Source organism: Nipponia nippon, unplaced genomic scaffold (genome assembly GCF_047370975.1).
Source record: "Nipponia nippon isolate SJK-2023a ecotype South Korea unplaced genomic scaffold, ASM4737097v1 scaffold_3, whole genome shotgun sequence".
NCBI lineage: Eukaryota > Metazoa > Chordata > Aves > Pelecaniformes > Threskiornithidae > Nipponia > Nipponia nippon.
In genome coordinates, this window is record NW_028262347.1 from 47,361,166 (window position 1) to 47,382,271 (window position 21,106).

General features: G+C 38.5%; 1 protein-coding gene across 2 annotated transcripts in view; it reads right to left on the minus strand.

Annotated features, from left to right (window-relative positions):
• RASSF9 (Ras association domain family member 9) overlaps window positions 1–20,565 on the minus strand; it is a 31,078-nt gene extending 10,513 nt beyond the window's left edge. Inside the window, exon 1 of one of the 2 annotated variants that reach the window (XM_087767374.1) lies at window positions 19,812–20,565. In XM_087767374.1, coding sequence (XP_087623500.1) covers window positions 19,812–19,858 — 47 coding nt within the window. In that variant the 5' untranslated portion in view covers window positions 19,859–20,565. Of the gene's footprint in view, window positions 1–19,453; window positions 19,650–19,811 lie in introns of those variants that run through there. The other variant, XM_087767375.1, reaches the window with a different exon arrangement.
• Window positions 20,566–21,106: the final 541 nt, after the last annotated feature.

Consider the following 21,106-nt stretch of genomic DNA (forward strand, 5'->3'; position numbering starts at 1 on the left):
TTCACTAACTTTAAGGGATGTCCAGCACAAAAACATACATATCAAACATACAATTCTCTGCCTTCCTAAAAATTTTAACGTTCTTCCTAAATATGCAACATACAGTTTTACAACCAATCATGCCAATCAAATAAAGAGATCCCCCTACTTTTTAGAATATCATCAACATGTCTCCAAGATGCTCGTTTTTCCTTTACTAAGTTCAGCAAACATTCTGTTGGGACTAGATCACTTACATATCATATTGTTAGCAGATTAATATAGTGCTTCTGAAATATCATTGATATTAAAAGAATATTTTGTCTCTGTTGAGAAAACAACAGAAATAAAACTCTTCTCTCCCTTCACTGTAATAAATTCTTTGTAGACTTTCACAGAAAAATAAAATGGAATTCCATTCTCAACATTTCCGTATTTCTTGATGTACTGTCCCCAAGGAACTAATCAAACTGATTAGCTCAAAAATACCTAGATAATGGCTAGAAATTTCACAGCCAAGACATTTTTGTGAAACCCTTGCTAGCACTATCGTTTAACACTTTACTAATTTTAAGTCAGCATGACCAACTGAACCAATTTTAAGTTAACATGACCATGAAAGTTTTTGTGTTAGGAAAGGGATCAAAAACTTGAGGTTATGTTCATGATCAAAAACTTTCTTAATTGTTTCCTCCCAGTCATTCAAATCATTTATACAGAATAAAAAATCTGCAGGTGAAAATAAATGGCACACAAAGCAATACATTCATCCTTTGCTTGAAAATGTATCCAACTTAAGAATTTATAAATTTGACATCAAAGAAGTTATGTTGGAAAGCCATTCGTGAAAAATAGCTTAGATACTTTTTCACCAATTTATTGGGGATATCATGTCTTATAATCTTAATTTTCAGAGGTGGAAGAGCTTTGACTTATTATATATGAATTAAATTATTGTTAATCAGATGTCATAAAGCTGCATCTGTTAGAGAGTACAAATATTTGTGGGTTGGAATATTCTTGTACTTCTTAGTGTAATAATGTCACCTTTTTTTTCTTTTATCAATGCATCTGCAAGTGGCACATAATCTGTAATTAATTATCCTTTATGTCAGAAGGATTGCTTCTAGTATTATGCTAGCAGATAATATAACTAATTTATCCAATTTTAGTGTAGAAAATTAATTAAATTTTGTACTTTTGAGATCTTTTCTTCTCTTCATCTATTTTTTTATTTTTGATGCTGTGCTTGCATAAATACATTTCAGCATACATAAGCCCCAGAAAGCCCCACAACACAACTGTCATTTGCAATGCAAAAAAAGCATCAAAACAATAATTTATAAATAGCCTCCTATTGACAGCATAAACCCTCTCAATAACGCATTTGAACATACAGTCTAATCTGCAGCAAATCAGAAGATAATTGTGGTTTATGATTGATTGGCTGCCGTGATGGGGTCCTCAGTTGACCAGAGCTCTCAGGTAGGTATGCTGTTGTTATGACCTCCCCAGAGTAAGACCAAAATGCTTCTAAACTTCTAAGAAACAAACCTCTACATTATGTCAAAATACCAGCCAGAACAATTCACTTCTTCAATGGAGAAACCAAAAGCAACTAAGGGACAGAACAGAAAAAAAAAAAGGCTTTAAGAGATAACCCTCCTGCTGCCTGCTGCATCCTTGCAGTGAAGTCCTTGCCTAGAGCTTCAGTGTCTGCCATCTCAGTGCTCTCCTGGAATCCACTGAGAAACATGAAACTTTTAGGCAGACCCAGGCAGGGTCTGTGCTCCCCGCACCTCTCAGCAGGCTCTCCCTTTCTCAAGCTGCACACTCCCAGCTCCTCACCAGGACCTTCAGTGCCTCATCTGCTACCTGCCATGCTGCACAGTGGGGAACAATGTCCCAGCCAAGCATGCCCAGTTGCTGAGACACTTGCTCTCTTTTGAAAACGGTGTGACACGATGACGTAAAACATCCTGGGAAAACAAGACAGATCTGCCACAAAAGCATTTAATGATCTGGTGTTTTCAAGGGGATGGTCTTTAAGCACGCTGCTGGGGCGTGCAAATCTGCTCACTTGGATTTTGGCAAGTATGTATTTCTGCTATGGTCTTCTCTTTGTTCTGCACCTATAAATGTTTCCTTCATGTGCAAGGGCCCAGAGAACACATGCCTTGTTTAAGCACTTGCTAATAACCTTGTTATCTCTGTGTCTCAGATCCAAGCCATAATTACCTACCAAAGAAATATGATGGCTTTTAATTATATTTACTTGTTGGAACTAAGGAGAGGCCAATATTACAGGGATACCTACTTGATACAAACAACCTGCATTTGTAGCATAGGACACATGCTCCATGTCATTTGAGAGCTTCTGATACCAGTGATATTCACATGTCAGGGTATATAAAGGCTAGTATCAGTTGCTACATTCCATTTAGAAATTATAATATAATATTGCTTTTATTATTTATTTTTCACAATTTCAGCATGTTACCACATATATATATATATATATATATAAATAAAAGCATATATGAGACAGTGGAAGATCAATCTGAAAGAAAAGATCAAAATATATTTTGGCTCTGTGGGATTTTTATCTGTGAAATTTGCAAAAAAGTAAACGTATTGGTGCCATGTGTTGCAGCCCTTGCTTGGAAGAAACTCTAACTTAATTTGATCCAAATGGATTTTTGACAGTGAGTTTAAACATTAAAGCTATAAAGAATACACAGCCCATATGAAAGCTGAGGTCAGAAGTATTTCAACATTTCAGGCACAATGGATCATATTAGAAGTTCACACTAAGTTTATTCAGACTATCCACATTTAATCCACCTTTTTTCTCAACTGTCACCTTCTATAAAGTTATTCAGAAAGCAATAAAGGCCAAATCTTATACTCAGTATGCCTCCTGCCTAAGTAGATAACATGCTTCTGAGTTTCCTAAGGGCAGCAATGAGGAAGTTTCTACTCTCTCACCACCCAATGAAGCTGGAATTACTCTAAAGCCTTAGGGATTCAAGACAGCCTATTAACTAACTGCATTCCCATTCCCCTTCACTTATCCCTAAAAAACAATATTAATGGGGGCACAGTAAAAGTCCATATCATGTAAGAGAGAAAAATTCCATACATGATGCGTCAGAAACTTGGTCCTTCTTCCCTTCTGCATCACACGAAAGTCAGGGCAGTGTCCAGCCAAAAACTATCATGGCAAGACAGAGCTGGTATTTTAGCTATAAGAATAATAATAATAAAAAACCCCTTTGATATAGATAATTGGAGTAGTCCCAATACTGCAGGAAGACTTGTAAAGAACACCATAGAACTTGTGAAAGCAAAATAATTATTTCAAAAGAAATAAATTTCCCTCTACCATCTGTTTCTGTATCCATTTAATGTTGCTTTATGATAAAGCTTCCTCCTTTACAGAAATGTACATAGGTATTTATTTAAAAGAAAAGAAAATTAGGTATCTAGATATTCATGTGACATTTTTCAAACATACACATATACACAGTAGTCTGGATGCTCTAATTGAAATATTTCAGATATTTAAAACAAGAAAACAATTTAAACAAAGGCTATTTTAACTAGCTACATACAATACATTTCTCCTAGTATAAGTTTATGTTCATTTTGTAATTCCTTTTTAAATGCATAGATTTTTAACTCAGCAAGATTCGCATACTGTCAGGAAGCCTTTAAGAAACATTTTAATTAGCAACAGCTGTTGCAAATTATGTCCTATATCAATTATCATTTGTGCACTTAAAACTATAACTAGTTCCTTAATACTTTCTGCAGAGGAATGCCATCACCTCAGTTAGCTACTGTACAAAATTGCATACATTATAATTCAGCAGTGATCTTGGTGAAAATTTCTGTTCATCCAATCATTTTACAGTGTATTAGTACTCTATGACAAATTTCAGTTAAATAATTGTGAATTGGAATGGGATAGTACTGTTCTGTTATAGAATAAATACCATGAAAAGTATGAAGGATTTAAAAAAAAAAGTTCTGTAAGATAATTATTTTATTGCAAATAAGTAATTCACACCAGAGTTCTTGCTAACTTGAAAAGTCAGACTTCAGTAAAAATCCATGGGAAATCATGTGCTTCATTCTAATAATTGCACTTCTTGGACACAGGTGCCTAAACAGGGACCAATATTTAAGAAAAATAAAAAGGGGAAAAAAACCCTGACACTACTTAAAGCAGATACAGAAAAATAAAAGCAGCCAACAAGAAGAACCAACAAGGACTGACAGTAATAATTCTATCATCTAATAAGTAGATGCATAGCAGAGTTTATACTACATAGAAAATAAGCCAAGAAATTACACTAACTCAGAATGTTGCACTAATTGAAAAAAGAAAAAAAAAACAAAAGACATTGTAAGAGGAATTATACACCTTGCTCACTAGATAAGAGTGATAGTTATGGTGGATTATCATGAACACCCTCCTGCCCCCCTGTTTAATAATGACATAACCCTCTGTCATTGCTCCAGTGACCGGTACTGTTTTGCAAAATCTCATTTGCAAACTTCAAGTGCAGATTTTCAGCAGAGGTGACCAAAAGGCTTCTAAGTCCTCCCCTTCACTTATTAGCTCTGCCCTATACCATGTTTATGCTCCCAATCACTTAACCTACAAGCAAGTGCAAAGGCTGTAGTCTCCATTCAGATGAAGACTGCATCTGCCCCTGCCCTTTTCTCCTGTCTTACCTCTGAAATTATTCCTCTCCCCCTAACGGTACACGTTCTCTATAAATTACATCTATGCTTTAAATCTGCCTTCCTGTCAGACAAATCATCATTTCTCCATTGTATATTCAAAGTCATAAGGTTGGTAAGTGGATATTAGTCAAAAAAATGTTTCGAATTGCAGTGAGTAACAGCAGCAAGTGTGCTGTGTACAGAAAATGCCATGACAGGTAACATATTCATCGTATCAGTTCTGTATGTGTGGTGGCCTGACACAGTTGAGGTTTGAGAACAGAGGAGAGCTAGCTGTCCACCAAAATATTTTCCAAGATGAGCAACAATAACATTAACAATTTGCTTTACTGGGAAAACATATTTTGATGTGTATATTGCAACTGTTACTGAGGAAGCAGCTGTGATACAGGAATGGAAGGTCCAGGAAAAACTCCAGAGCCAAAACAAACACTGACATATTCAGTGGTAATAATTCTTTAGACCATGATGGGGGGAATGGGAAGATGGACATTTTCAAATTCTTCAGTGTTAGTAAGCAAGATGCAAAATTTAGGAATATCAATACAGAAAATGCTACATCTTGATTTTGGGCAGTGGATAGTTCTCACTAGTTGACAAATGAAGATGCCACTGGTATTTTTTACCTACCACAAGAATTTTGCTACATTTGCAAAAATATAATTCTTTATATTGTTCCTGTGTCTATTTAAGTGCCTATGCATATTTAAGCACTGGTTAAACTATACAAGCTTTTTGGGTGTCCCATTAATCATGTACAGAATGTATCTAAAATTCCATCACTTTCAATAATACAGAGGAAGCAGAATCATTTATGGCTCATTTAGAACATAGACTTCTAAATGACAAAGTCAGAGCTGCTATTACAGCTAACAGAAATTTGGTTCATCTAACTTCTCCCATTAGAATTTTCACAAGTGTCTTTTAGAAGCACTCTGGTTGTTTATGAGCTTTTGAGATCAAAGAAGCAAGGGGAATTCCAATGGCTGAAAGCGTGATTTTTGTTGTTGTTGTTGTTCCACGAAATTCAGTTCAGCATTTGTTGAAAGGCAAACATATACTATTTCTCTCCACTGGGTTTGTTGACATCTTGCCCAGTGAAGAAATAAACAAAGCATTCTGAGGTTGGGTCTGGACTGCCAAAACATGAACAAAGCACACTGTATGGAGACCAAGGGTAATAAGGGAAGTTGAATAAAGGAACAAGATAAAGACAAGGAAATAATAAGATTTCATACCACCTTTCCAATACTCCCTGGGATAAAGGAGGCTGGTATGGTTACCTTCTTATGAACCCTTATACACAGTGCATGGCTCAAACAGTTCAGTGTACCTCTTCTCTACTCCTGGTGGCACTGTGTGAGGCAGATGCTAACCTCATTCACAATGAAAGCAAAGAAAGTCTAAATGGACTTGGTTTCTTTTCACCAGTTCCCCAAGTTGAACTCAGCAAAGCATCTCTTCTTTTCCTTACAGCCTTTTCCTGATGGCCACCTACTCTAACTACTTCTGTGGCTCCTCTAGCAGCAGCCTGAAGTGAATTTCAGAGTTTGGACACTATACTTCATGATTCTGAAAAGGAACATTGTAGGAATCAGTATTTTTATCTTCTGTTTTTTAAACACCCCAACACTCCCCATATCCATCCCCAAAATATACAAAAGTATTTACAAGATAACTGTCTTAGGAAAGTGATTATCCTAAATACTATTTTTACGGCTAAATCTAGTCTTATAGGTTAGCAACTGTATGACTTAAGATTTCATGAAGTAGTTTAGGCAATCAATCTGATGTCTACCTGGCATTCCTATCTCCTTGCTTGTGCCAGCTCTTCTAGTTTAACCAAAGGGTTTCCAGCTTGTTAAACTGGTAGCAAACTAACCCTGAAAAAAGAAAATGAAAATAAAAAAGAGAAAAAAAAGGGAAAAAAAGGGAAAAAAATGGAAAAGAAGGGAAAAGAAGGGAAAAGAAGGGAAAAGAAGGGAAAAGAAGGGAAAAGAAGAAGGGAAAAGAAGAAGGGAAAAGAAGGGAAAAGAAGGGAAAAGAAGGAAAAAAAGGGGGGAAAGGGGGAGAAAGGGGAGAAAAGGGGGGAAAAGGGGGGAAGAAACAAGGAAAAAGGAAAAAGGAAAAGGAAAAGGAAAAGGAAAAGGAAAAGGAAAAGGAAAAGGAAAAGGAAAAGGAAAAGGAAAAGGAAAAGGAAAAGGAAAAGGAAAAGGAAAAAGGAGAAGGAAAAAGGAGAAGGAAAAGGAAAAAGGAAAAAGGAGAAGGAAAAAAAAAGTGGAAAAAAAAGGAAAAACTTTTTTCTTTTTTTTTTAGTAGTGCTCCCTGAGTTGGGTTCTATGGTGTCAGGTGAGAATAGTACCAGTACAAAGGAAATGGCAGAAAGTGGTCAGGAGCCTGGAAAGGGGGCTTAGGACTGCCCTTTGTGCAACAGCAAGCCTTTATATCTGTTCAGCTATCTCATCAAACATCACGCTTTCTTAACTTTTTGACATCTAATGATCTTTCAAAATAGCTTTTTTTGTATATTATAAAAACTAGTTTGAGTATCTCTTTACAGTTTGCCAGGAGTGAGAAAGGCCGGATGGGCTTTAATTTTCTTCTGTATTTATTGCAATAAATTTTGCAGTAAGTGAACCACCCCACTTTGAAATTATACTGTATGATCTTCCCCTTTTCATTTGCTTTCATTAAATTATATTGAAGATGTCACCTGAAAAAGGGTTCTATCAAGAACTCATTTACAATCAATTCTTTTTTTTTTCTCAAATTTCTCCCTCAAACTTTCTGAAAGATAATTCACTAACAAATGTGCTCCATTACTTACAATATTTGAAGAGCTGAAAGGAAAAAAAGATGAGATGATGAAGTGGACTCTTATATAAATCTTCACCCTGAAGAGCTAAATTGAGTACTAGATACATAATTATGCTAACAAGAAGAGTGGACATAAATTTTAAAAAAAGAAACCTGGAGCATTTTAGTGTCCATTGACAATCTGAGAGATTTGTGCAGCTTATGCTTTCAAGTAATTTTCTAAAATTGCTTATCAATGAATGCTTCAATATGTAGTTAGTCAGGCACAGGCTGATAGGGTCTCTGAAATATCACCACATCCTCTCTGAAGAAGCTACTGAACAAATGAAAGAAATTGTTAACCTTACCAACTGCACTCTGCCCTAGTAACAGATATGCTAAAGAGGGCACAAGAGCTTGCAAAACTAGTTCTAGCCAGCTGAGCAATAGAGATAGGGGAGGCAAGAAGGGAGGAATTGCTGTCTGGAAGCAAGGTTAATGCTGGATCATAATGACCAAGACTAATGGGAAATTCACTGGATTCATGTAAAGAAGAAAGTGTAGGCAAGAGAGGGATACAGAGAATAGCGTCCAGTAGCATACACACACAATTTTTAGCTGTGAGAAGATGAAGGAAACTGACTGCAGAGGAAAGACATTCCATGATTCAGATAAAAAGCCATGTGAACCCTAAAATATTTGAATGAACATGACTTAGGGCCAAAAACTGTTCTAGAAAAGAGCTAATGAGTACAGATAATGAGTTTCCAGCTGGGGCCACCTGAAGAGGCTCATAGCCATGTCAGTTGTCCATCACAACCCTCCCACTGGAGCTGAGCTGCTTGTCTGACTGTTCTCCAAACCACATGAGTCATGATGAATTAGACCATAAAGATAAAGGCCTTGTTAAACTGTCTGAGATAACCCACGTGAATGCAATTGAACAGTTTAGGAAGAAATCATTCAAAAATTTGTTGCAGCTGAAAAGATGGTAACCCCTGGCAAAGGATTTGTGATGAACAGTGAGAGCAGATGTGGGCCAAAAATCTGCAGTGAGCACAGCTGAAGCCAAATGAGGCCAGGTGTCTGTGGCCAAAGATCAAGGCAGGCCCAAGAAATAATGGAGCTAGTTTTGTGAGGTGCTTCTATGGCAGGATAGTGATTATTCTAAGAAGGCTGTGACACCAGAAAGAGACTGCAAGGTACTTGTCTTTAGTTCACAGAAAGTCAGACTGAGTCAACATTGAAATTAATCCAATGTTTCTTTATTTCACATATCCAAATGTCTTTGCAGGTGGGGATCCTTTCAACATACAAGCAATTCAGATGACTTCATAGCTCAGGGAGGATAAAAAGGCAGTTTACTTCTAATAAGGCACGTCATAAGCTGAATGGATACTGCAGTGACAGCTGAATGAAAGCATTCTTCCTTCTGCCATGCGAACAACTCTGTGATGTTTGGAGAAATATACATATTTAGCATTCTTCTGTGACACGTTCACATTCTGTTTGTCACTTCTGACTTTTAAAGCACCCTTGTATGCACCCAATTTTGTAATATGTAGATGCATATGTATGCAATTTACAAAGTGGCTATTTCTGCACATATTGTTTATATATATGATGATCTGGGGTTTGTCATATATTTTATTGTATGTTAGATGTAGATGACAGGTTAGATCTATAATAAGATATGTGACACTATATCTTACGTGCTACACATATGCATTACATGATCACATACAACACGAACTGTCATATATGCATTTATATACTGAATATACGCCTACCATGCACAAACCCTTTAGCAGAAAGACATATGCGTAAGTTGCAGTCAAGCACTCAAAATTTTTAAGCATTGGTGTTAAAGTCTTCCATGCTACTTAGTTCAGAGAAAATGGATTTTATTCAGCGTATCCATAGCAAGGTGCATTCTCTCCCTTACGTCAGACCTCTCCCTCACTTGAATGATACAAAGGACAATACTCAGTTTTGCCAGAACCACAGAAGGTACTGAGGCATTGCAGATGCTCAGTGTTACAACTTTCAGGTATCTTCCCCACTGCTGAAATTCATAGTCCCCTCTTGGACACCTCAACTTCCACAAAAAGTGCCACGGAAGAGTTGAACTCCTAACAATGGGATTTGCTGATACCAGCAAGTTCAGCAAGAACTGACCTAAAGTAGTCAGAAACATGAACAAAAGGGCAGGACTTAGGTAATGTTAGACTACATTCAGATGTTCACTGCATAAAAAATACAATATTAATTAGAACAGCAACCAAAAGCCTAATGCCTTTTTCCCACTGAAGCCTTCAACACAAATCCTTGTCTTTCTCTGGGCTACTGTAACTCATATGAGCCAGCACAAAATGGAACAGCTTCAACAGGAAATACTGAGAGAATTTCAGTTTAGAATAGCTTGACAGGACTTTCCTGACAAATACATGTTGAGGATGCCAGGGCAGGCATCTTACAGGGTTGTTCTGGCCACCGGGGGCGCCTGGCTGCACTTTGTGTGTTGTTGCACATGCTCTGAATAGGGTTATTAGATGAGACCTCATGATTGAAAAAGCTGAAAGACTGCCTTTTTCTTAATTTTGGTAAGGTGTGAGGGAGGCACATAACCGCAGGGTTTTGAGAACTGGTGTAAGACATGATGGGAGTATAGGTGGCTGGGGAGTGCTGCCAGTAAAAATGTTACTGCCTCAGGATTTAATCATAATTTTGTGAACATCAGAAGTTCTTAAAGCCTGTCTTGGGTGAGTACAATGACATCTAGGTAACAAAGTCTCCTTCATAAATCTAGCCCTTATTACTTACATTTGTGCAGTATGCGTTCATTTATATCTTCTCTCCTATGTATGGTACTACCCTTTATAGAAGACACATTTTTTAATTTATTTTTTTGCTATATGCCTTTTATCACCAGATACTCAATTGTTTCACAAGCTGACACATTACTGAATTTACCTCCACATACTCTAGTAGGGAGAGAACTCCCTTTTACAAAACAAAGCTCAAAAAGATTTAGGCCAAAGCTATCCACTTGTTTAAGTTCCCACTCTGGCTAACTGAATTGATATCTACAGAGATGTCCAAATCAGGACATCCATAAACTTTCTTTGCTCAGCCCTTGTGCAAAACAGATTACAGTACCTTGAATTAGCAAATGAGGAACATACAGTGAGTAACCACTTCTGTAAACTGTGGTTTATGTGACTTGCCCAACACCACATAGAAATTTTGTGGCAGGGACAGGGAAGGCATCCATGCTATTAGGATGGTTCTCCCTTAAATCATACATTATCCACCTGTAATTCACCTCTCCATTCACTATTCCTTTTTAATTTCTAAAATGAATGGTACGAAACATGGTTAATTAGGTGCTCTACAAAGTCTGAGCATGCTCCATGAAGACCTTCCCTTTGAAAGTGATTGGGGTGGAGCTCATGTCATGTACCTTCAGGTATTTAAAATGTAGATGTGTAGTCAAAGATAATTTTCTGACCTTACTCTGTAATCAGTGGCATAAGATAGGCACCTCCAAAAGGGTGACTAATCCCATACTGAAAGCCTGTCTAAAGCTGAATGAATTGCCCTCTGGAAGTGTTTAGATGTATCCATTAACTACAAAGAGTACCTAGATACCTAAATTTTCAATGGCTCAAGTTGAATAAGATGAAGCTCGACTTTGGTGTTTTACCATGTACCTGAATCTTATGAACAGTATGACTGCCAGTAAAAGTAAGTACTGTGACCATCCACAACTGCAGTTCCAAAAATAACTCAGATCTTTGTCTGACACCTGTAGTGGCCTTCATGGGTAAACAAACATGATCAGTTATCTACCTAGACCTTAAAGTACCAGAAGTCTGGGAAAGTGCAGTAAAGTCAATGCCAATCCTAAATTTTTGTTAGAAAACTGGATTTGTACAGAGCTTTTCTGTAAAACAGGCTACTAAAAACAAAGTGGCCCCAAGAGATACAGGCAATAATCAAGTTAAAAAAGTACACTTAGTGCCTTAGCAATCAGTACAGAGGAAGTCTGTCAACAGGTAATGTCCAAGTGAAACAACAGTTCAGAACATCAATTTACCAATTATGAAGCCAACAGAAACAAGAGCAGCTGAAAATCAGCGTATGATCCCGCATTTATAAATATCATTAAGCCACTCTTTGATTAGTGAGCAGAATCTGATAACTTCCTATGACAAATGAGGCGCACTTTATGTCATCAAAACAGTGCCCCAACTGTTGCTCTGAAAATTTTTGTAGTTTAAAAGTGCTTTCACAGTGGAAACTACCCTCTGTAGAAATAATCCTTTTGAATTTGGAGGAAGCTGGGGAAAGCAAAGTAAGGTGTTCCACATGGATGAAGGAATCTATTAACACAGAGCAAATTGCAGGTTCAAGACCCAAGGGCAGACTGTCCTAAAAATTAGTAGTCTTCACTCAACTACATTATTCCACTGAGGTCATGCATCCTTAGAAGTTAAAGGTAAACATATTTATACCTGACCAAAACAAAACTTGGTCTAATAGATTATTACATTTTTATAAACCTGATTTTGTCCCCAAACATGAGAATTGTATGCTTTTGTTTGTTTATTTTATGCTTTGTTAGTTTTGTATTATTAAAAGGAGGAGAAAATAAATATCTTGTGCTTATCGAGAGAGCTGATTATATTTTCCATTATGATGGGAAATTCATACCTCAGAATTCTTTACATTAATGAATGAGAACAGATAGGGGTGGACAATAAAGAAAGCAAATTAATCAGATTGATGGTTTTGACCCTCAAAATAGACAAATCATATTTATGTATTTGATCAACCCCAAGCCAGGAAAACAGAGGTTTACATAACCTCCAAGATTACAACATAAGAAATAAGTTGGTAGCCTGGCTTCTTCTAATGCTAATGCTCAAAAAATGTATGTCTAGCAACCATCTAAACTACAAATGAAATGGTTCAAATTGACAGAGGCAAACGTGTAGTCAGGCAGACAGGAGTGACAGTGAAATAGGAAAAAGCTGGTGAAAGGGAAACATACCTTTAAATAAAGTGCATTTGAGAGGTGTACCAAACTTGCACTGGAAAAATTTCTTTCAAGTTTAGGGTCTTTTATTCCTCTCCATGGGATATCAGGACTTAGGTTTCATAGCATTAAAAATATAATTACATGACAACTTTATTATCATTGCCAGTGAAAACCTTCCTTTCTGATTTTTGGTTTCAAAAGTTAACTTTCTTTCCTTATGTTCACCTCACAAAACCACCTCAAAATCTGTTAAGATACACATGGCATTTTTTTATTTATTTCCTTTCTGTGATGCTACAACCCTCCTCACAAGCCATTTTTAACATTATGAAAAATTTTAGATCATTGAAAATTCCTCAGTGAATCATGTGACATCAAACTTAAATGATCTGCAGCGTATTCTCATTACTCCTGGTGGCAGCCAGCTCTAGTGAACCGTACAAGAATTAGAAACAAGGAACTCCCAGATTTTATTCATGCCTCTCTCACTAACTGGCTTTCACACTCTGCACTTCTACAGATTTTACACTGTCTAGTCATGTCCTACTTATGTTCCTGAGGCATGTAAATATTATCACCCAAATTACAACTAAGGAAAACTAAGTATGCTTATCAGTTGTCTGAGGTCACGAACATGTTGGTATCGTTATCACTATTACAACACGTGCACTTTAAATGCATTTCTGGATAGGTCGAGACAGGAAAAAGCGACTAGTGGGTGCCCATTTGAGGGAAGTTCCAGAAAGGTGCTCAAAATTTTTCTTTTGGAGAAAGGCTCCCCAGAAAATGCAACTTCCAAAATCACTAATTAGCTCTTGGCTTTTATATTTATGCATAACACATATGCATGAGAAATGATTTATGAAAAAATCTCATTTTTTATTGCAAGAATTTTGCAGGTCCATGGAAAATTTACAGCCCTGGAAGATAAAATGCCATCACCAGAATTTTCACGAAAACTATACTGCACTCAGCAGTTCTTAGTAATTTTTTCTAATGGGAGACATAGGCATGAAATAGTTGATTAAAGAAGACCAGACACAAACTGATCTGATAGAAATTTTCAGAGAACTCTGCATGACATTTGTCTGTAACATAGTATCTTACCTACCTGAAGATTACACTGAACCGTATTTGTTTAGTACCTACATTCTGTAGAGGAAGGTTCTGGCATTTGTTATACTACCAAATTTGGTCATCTGTTTTCCCCTCTAATTCCATTTGGTTGGTCACTCTTTCTTTCTGTTCATCCTGAAACCATTTGACTCTTATCTGTTGTATCTTGTGTGATACTTGGGGAATTGCTAGCACAGTAATACTGCAGAATAAGACAGAAGAGAAAGTATCATAACACGTAAGAGAAACAACAGAAGTGACAATAATAGCTCAGTTACCTATGGACACGACTGGGTACCAACATGTCCAATATTCAGTTCTAGGCTTCACTTAGTGTGTGGTCTTAAACAAAAACTTTATGTTGCATCATCCTTTCTGTCACCATTAATAAGGATTTACCTGCATACTAAATACAGAAGTTAGACGAGCTAATTAAGGCTTGTACAGCATGTGTGATGTTAATGCTTGCAAATAATAATGTTTAAGATCATAATTTTAAGTTGTTATTATTCATCACATAAAACAAACAAAACAAAAAAATAAGATTTTCTAAGCATAAGTGCAGGTCAATCAAGAGGTACTACTCTGTGATTATCACTAATTTTCATTAAAGTTATTAGAATTAAAAAAAAATCTCTGAAAACTTACTTCTCTCTACTGAAATCATTACACATTTAGCAACATGTCTGAGTCTTTCCTCTACATGTAAAATGCCAATTTTTCATCAGTAAAACAGGAATCAACACTGACCAGCAAGATTTTTCTTCTGTATTACTAAAAATATGTTTTGTTCTCTGAAGTGTATCTTCTCAGCCTGACTCTACATTATACTAGTGTTTCAGATTAGCTTCAACTTAACCTAAGTAATGCTCTTTCCTTAGATGGTGTAGTATTACACACATCTATTACTCATTTTATTTACTCCTTTGGAATGAAATTGCTGTCTACCCTTCTGGAATAGTAGATAATTAACTCTTTAGAAATAAGGTTAGTGTTTTGCTAGACGAAAAGCTCTTCCTGAAAGTGAAGTGAACAAATATGTACAAAGATTATTAGAAAATGTATGCAAAGATTTTGACCCCTGAGACAAAGCTGACAAGCCAGACCAGAAAATAAATTATAATGTATGAACACTGGCTCAAAAAGGAACTTCTTCTTTGATAATTCACTAATACATCTCATGTTCAAGGAAAAGTAAAAATAAGAAGAATGTGTTCCTCCATTACCAAACAAGCACCATCTTTTCAATCTAAAAATTTAAGACAGATTTAGCACCACTGATTCTAAATAACCTTTTATCCACTCCCTCCAACATACATACCAAGTGCCTGGTAGTCTTGAATCAAAAAGCACCTTTATAGCTTCATACAGACTGTTCTCCGAGTATGCTCATCCAAGAGGAGAAGTATTAGACCTCTCACATGATCCCATGAGACTTTAACAGTGTGGGTCATACACAGTTCATTCAGATAAGCAGCTGATCTCCAAGAGCTTTTCCAGCCCAAACCTAAATGCTGAGTATTTTCAGTTTTGCTTCACCAAGGCTTAAAATGCACAGCAGTGTACTCAGTCGTAGAGCAGTAGAGATGTTCAGAGTAACACTCAAATCACTGTGCTAACTAGGTATGATGAGAAACTACTGGAGGGAGGGAAGAAGGGAGGGAACATGGTAATGCTAGGTCAGTATCAGATAGATGAAGTCTCTAATCTAATTCATTAACCCGTGCTTGTAATATAAAACCTGAGAGAATAATTGAATGTTTCTCTCACTGGGGAGGGGCCTCTGACTGTCAGGACAGGAAGAACTCCCTCTATATCCACACAAATTAATTGATATATATATGGTCTTTCTTTCTACCTGTGAACCAGAGATGAGCTGACTAAAGAGAGGCAGACATAAAGAGTACGCAAAGTAGATCTCTGCCTCCTATACAGAAACACTATGCTAACTGCTGTAGCACTGAGACATGGACAGTAAAAGGAAGGAAAAGCAAAAGAAATAAATACATTTATATAATAACAGATTTTTAAAAAACCTGTTTCATCATCAAAGAGTAACATGGGTTCAGATGTGTTGTATGTCAACAGAGCATACAAATGGTTGTGGTAAACTTAGGACCAGTCTGAATTACACTGGCAAAAAATATTTCTCAAGCTATTTGTGCCTAACAGGACAGCCCTACAGCATCAAGGACAAGCATCAAGCAGCGTCAAGGATGTCTTCACATTCTGTGAAGAAGACGGATTGTCTGTACCCTCTCCCTTGCAGACTGCTACTTCCCTGGCTACAACTTGCATGGAACAGTAGAGCTTCAAGTTTGGGTAAGGTTTATGTGAAACACTCAAGGATGTGGCCTCAATGAAAGAGAAATAGCAATGGAGACAGCTTTCTTGGTGTGAGATCACTAGGCAGCTTAGACAATGATAGATCCAGATATCCTTGAGATGGTGGGTAATGCCCAAATTATTTAAATAAACCTCAAGACCCATTCTCAGAAGTGACCAAATCTAGCACCCCAGAGCAGAGAAGTCCAAATCTTACAGAAAATCAATGGGGCACAGATTCTTGTTCTACTTAGCAACCAGGAAATCATATACAACGTGAAACCCTGATACATAAACACTGCGAGTATACATGCTTTGTATTTGTTGCTCATATTTGGATAAGGAGCTCTTTTGTCTCTGTGCAGTTCAATGTGTTAGATCAATACTAGACCTTATCTGCAAAGAACTCAATGCTCTTTCTCTTACTCCATCTTGGGCTGAGCATTTCCTCACATTACCACACTTCCAAAGTGTGATGTCAGCTGAGCAATCCTCACACACTTAGAGAATAGCATCTTTCAGAGATTTGCACAAAAATAACCCTCCTTGAGTTTATTCATGTTACAGAGACTTAGTCCTGCAGGAAACTGTCCCTATTTCTTTGCTGCCTTAGAGGGTACAGCCTGTGCCTGCTGAGCACATTTGGATTTGTAGGTGGGTGGGGCATGGCCTTGCTACCTTTTGAATGTATTGTTCTCCAGGGGACATGTTGACAAGCACATACACGCTCTGGGGACTATGATTATTTTTGGATGTCACAGGACTTCAAAGAATAGTAGAAAAACTCCTCATAACTCTTGGAAAAGCTATCAAGATATCACTCATTCTCTTCCTGGCCAAGAAAAATATGTTGAGGCCACATTTCTAGCAGCTGCTCCTCTGATATCAAATCAGGGCTTACAGTGATCTAATGGTTACCTAGGCCTTGTGCTGTTTCTGCATGAGTGAAACTTCAAGAGCCCAAGAGAGTAATACCAACTGAAAATCTTTCAAATACTAGAAACAGTTCAGCACAGGTTTTGTCTTCCTGAGGTCTAATCTCAGTTTCTTTCTCTGAAGGCTCATGGCATCACAGCCAACATCCCCCACCTCTTGCTCAAATACCTCATACACACAGATACAGTTAGAGTAACCTCTTTGTTTAAACTCTGAGGTCTTAGGGGTAGAGACTGGCATTTTATGATCTGGATGTGAAGAGTCTACTATGAAACAGGGCCCTGATCTGGGATCTCTGGGCAATGCTGCCAGACAAGCACTAATTACAGAGGTGTCATCTTCTTATCTGAGCAAATGACTATAACGCCTTCATTTTCCTTCTGGCTCTTCTTCCAACTACCTTTGTTGCCTTGACTTAGCTTTATGTCCTCCTCCTGTAAACACAGATTTTATTCCTCATTTGCTTATCTTATAACTCTCAAGAGTTATATTTGCATGTAGTTAATGGTCATTAAATACTTTCAGTGGAAAAGCAAAATGGGAAGAGAAGGAAGGAGAGTTCTTGCTTCTCCCGTACTCCACCTTTACTCAACAATTTTTCTTTTACAAAAACTGAGTTTCTCAAAGAGAAGCACTAGACCTAATAAACAAAGCAGCAGATTAAATATAGACATACATATATGTCCCTTTTTGGTCCTTCTTTACAGGTAGGCAAACTAAGACAAGGTAATGAATCACGAGTTCTGACTCCCCAACTACTGCTCTAAACACAGTCAAGGTCTTTAAGCTCACTTGACTTCCCTTTCAAGGTTTTGAATCAGTTCACAAAGATACAATTATAATGAAAAAAGGAATTATTACATAGCTCTTCAATCGTACTACAAGTCCCTTTTATTAACTGCATAAGCAAAGTTTAATTCTCAAAATTCAGTACCAAAAGCTGATGTTAAATGCACAGAAATGTAAATATTTGAATAGGTAATAGCGTCTTAAGAATTATATAGTTTGCTTTGTTCTTGACACCTCCCCCCCATCTCTGTAGGCACAAAATTTTCAGCCCCTTCTTATTGCCACAACATTTCTCTACCATTACAGGCATTAATTGCTTTTTTCGGGAGGGGGGGATGGGATGGGTGAAATGAGAAGAAAGTGCTAGATGTTCACACTAGTGGTTCCTTTGGTATTTTAATTTTTATTGGCTATTTAAAGCTTTGGATTATGACTTTCTTTTCCTGAGGAATAAAATGTCACATCAGCAAACACAGTGAGATTGATGCAATTAGTATGAAGGTATTTTAAATGTCCAAAAGAGAAACAGTTTCACCGTTGAATGGAGTGGAACTGTGCTTTGTGATTTAACACAGTTACTCAGGTAATTGATGGCACTAGCAAAACTTCTATTTTAATAGCAATAAATTTACAGCTCTATGTAAAAGCAATTTAATGTAAAAGTTCATGTCCACCTTTCCAGATCTTCTGAACACAAAATGGCCACGAGAAGTGCATCAAAGTTTTTCCGTTTCCAGACACATTAGCAAAATATACTGTTTAATCAGTAACTTACAGTATTAATAATTCTAAAATAGGATCCTATTGTTTAAACCTTGACTGCTACAGTCTTTCTGATTTATATTCCATACCATATGCTAAGCTCCCAACAAATACAACCCCCTCAGAATAACGTTCAGTGCATCAAATGGGAAAACCGAAAGCCAAACCTGGAAAAAAATCAGGACATTTTTTCAGGACTTTTTAGGGTCCAATTATATTCCCTCTGGAGAAGATTTTCCCTTGCATACTCTTAAATATGAACTAAGTTTCAGTGGTGAGCACCAGTCAAAGTGGGGAAGAGAGTCTAAGTGATTTTCGAGTTTCTTGCTAAGCCAAAATTTCAGTGATCTGTTTCTGTTCAGTCTTAGCTAGATGGGTTCAGCCACTGTAAATTCCATAGGGTACAAGCAAATTTACTCCACTCCAAGCACATTTACTGTTAAAAAATCGAGTGCCATCCTAGCACTTAAAATTATTACATAACTCTTTTTCTTCTTTTTACAGTTGGTGTGCGTGCATGTGGAAGCACGCACAACGTGAGGGGCAAAGTCCCCATAAAGAAACTTCGCAGGAGCCAACCCAGGGACCACAGCTGCCACCCTGAACATTTTTCTAGGCAAAAAAAACCCATAGGCAGTCAAGTCCAGCTCAGACTAAAGGCTAACCAAAAAAAGTATCCCCCCTGCCCACGCTGGACGATCGATGCTCTCCCACCTCCCAGGCTTAGAGCCAGCGGACGAGTTAAGGGACGGAGTTGATCCTAAGAGGTTGCAGGGTGCGGCTCTCCCTCCCAGGGAAACGGGGGGAAAGCGGACGGCGAGGGGCCCTGAGCCCGACCCTCGTCCCGCCGCCGCAGCCCTCCCCTGAGAAACTCGGGGAGTTTTTTCCCAGCAGGCAGGACCCGCACGGCGGGGCCGCCAGCCTCCCCTCCCAAGCCCGGCCGAGTCTCACCTCGTTAACACGGGGGACTTGCAAGGTTCGCCTTGGTTTAGACGGGGGAGGTTCAAAGTCAGGAAGAGCTATCTTCCCCTCGCTGAAAATATTGCCCCGGAGTCAAAAGAACCAGAGCGAAGAGGGGAGAGACAGGTCCAGAGCGGGGGATGGGGCGGGGGAGCGCCCCTTCCCTCCGCACACGCCGGCCCGCTCCCTCCGGCCCCACTCCCACTCGCAGGTGAGCCCCGAAGTTACAGCTCCCGGGAGCGGCATGGGTCCGGAGCAACACATCCTTCCCCCAGAACCAAAAAAAAATCATAAAAGAAATCCATCCCATATCGCCCTCCCTTTTCCTCCACGTACCCACGCACTTTACCTGTTTTTATGCCGGGTTTTTAATAAATTCCTTCCAAAGGGAGCCATGATCCCAGCGGCAGAAGCATAACATCAGCGATCCCCAAACAATTCGAGGGTGTTCCCTTCTCCCCTATTTTTTTCCCTGAGCGCCTTCCAGCTTGTTAATAGTCACTGAGCGTAGCGATGAGCTGGAAGTTGTGCAATTTACTGCTAACTTTGAACTCCGGCTTGTTGCTGCTGTTGCTGCTGCACCTTTGGAGTCCTGCCCAGCTGCAAACTTGAAGGAGGCGTTTAGGAGCAGGAAAAAGAAAGGAGGGAGGGAAACACGCACTTGCTCTTGTGATGTGAAGTTATGCACAGAACTTGCTAAACTTTCAGCCTCGTCAGCCTCAGGGCACCATCCAGCAAATGGGAAAGAAGGGCTTTTGCTCCGGTGGGGAACTCTGTAAAAACACACAACAAAAGGACGGAAAACTTTCCCCGGGAGGCTCCAGCCACTTCAGGTCAAGTCGTTCAGCTAAACACTAGCTTTAATGAAGGACAAGCAACAGTTGCCACACCAGTTCTCAGTGCATAACCACCTGCCTTTTCAGTACCTCTTTACAAAGTGTTGGACAAGTAATGGGAAGATGAAGGGAAAAAGTCAGACCACTGTGGCCCCTCTGCTCTCCCTGGATTTTTAAATAAACGAGCAATTTGCATGAAAGCCTTCGCAGACTAAAAGCACCTCGGAAAACCTCTTAAGCGTGGCCTAGCAGAGAAAAGTGAGGCAGCAACACGAAAGGCTCAGTTCGTACTGCGATGTCGCAGGACCTTTTTGTTATTATTTTAAGCTGGCTTCGCCAGAAGGGAAATGAACGCACACTACAGTTCCTGTTCGCTGCAGTCCCCTGGGAACGAGAGTTCGGGAGTAAAGCTTCAGAAGGGAAAACATTTTAAAGCTTCAACAGGAGAAAAACTTTTCCTCTTTTTTTTTTTTTTGCCTCACCCCTCCTCCAGAGCAAGGAAAAGTGGACTCATTGTACCCCAAAGCCTGATGCTGGTGGGTGAAGGTCCCAGGGCCGGATAGCAGGTGGGAAGTCCCCAGCACAGCCCTAGCCCACGCTAGCCCTCTGCTTTCTGCAGTTAATTTAACAGGTATATATTAGATGTAAATCACTCCTTTTTTTCTTTTTTTTCCCCTTGTTTTTCACATATTACAAGGCAAATTCTTTATGTGGCTGCCCAGAGATGCAGCAAAATAGGGAATTGTTTTATTAACCAGCGGGGATGATTAAATAGGACCCTACCAGAATAAGGGCTTATCTGAAAAAA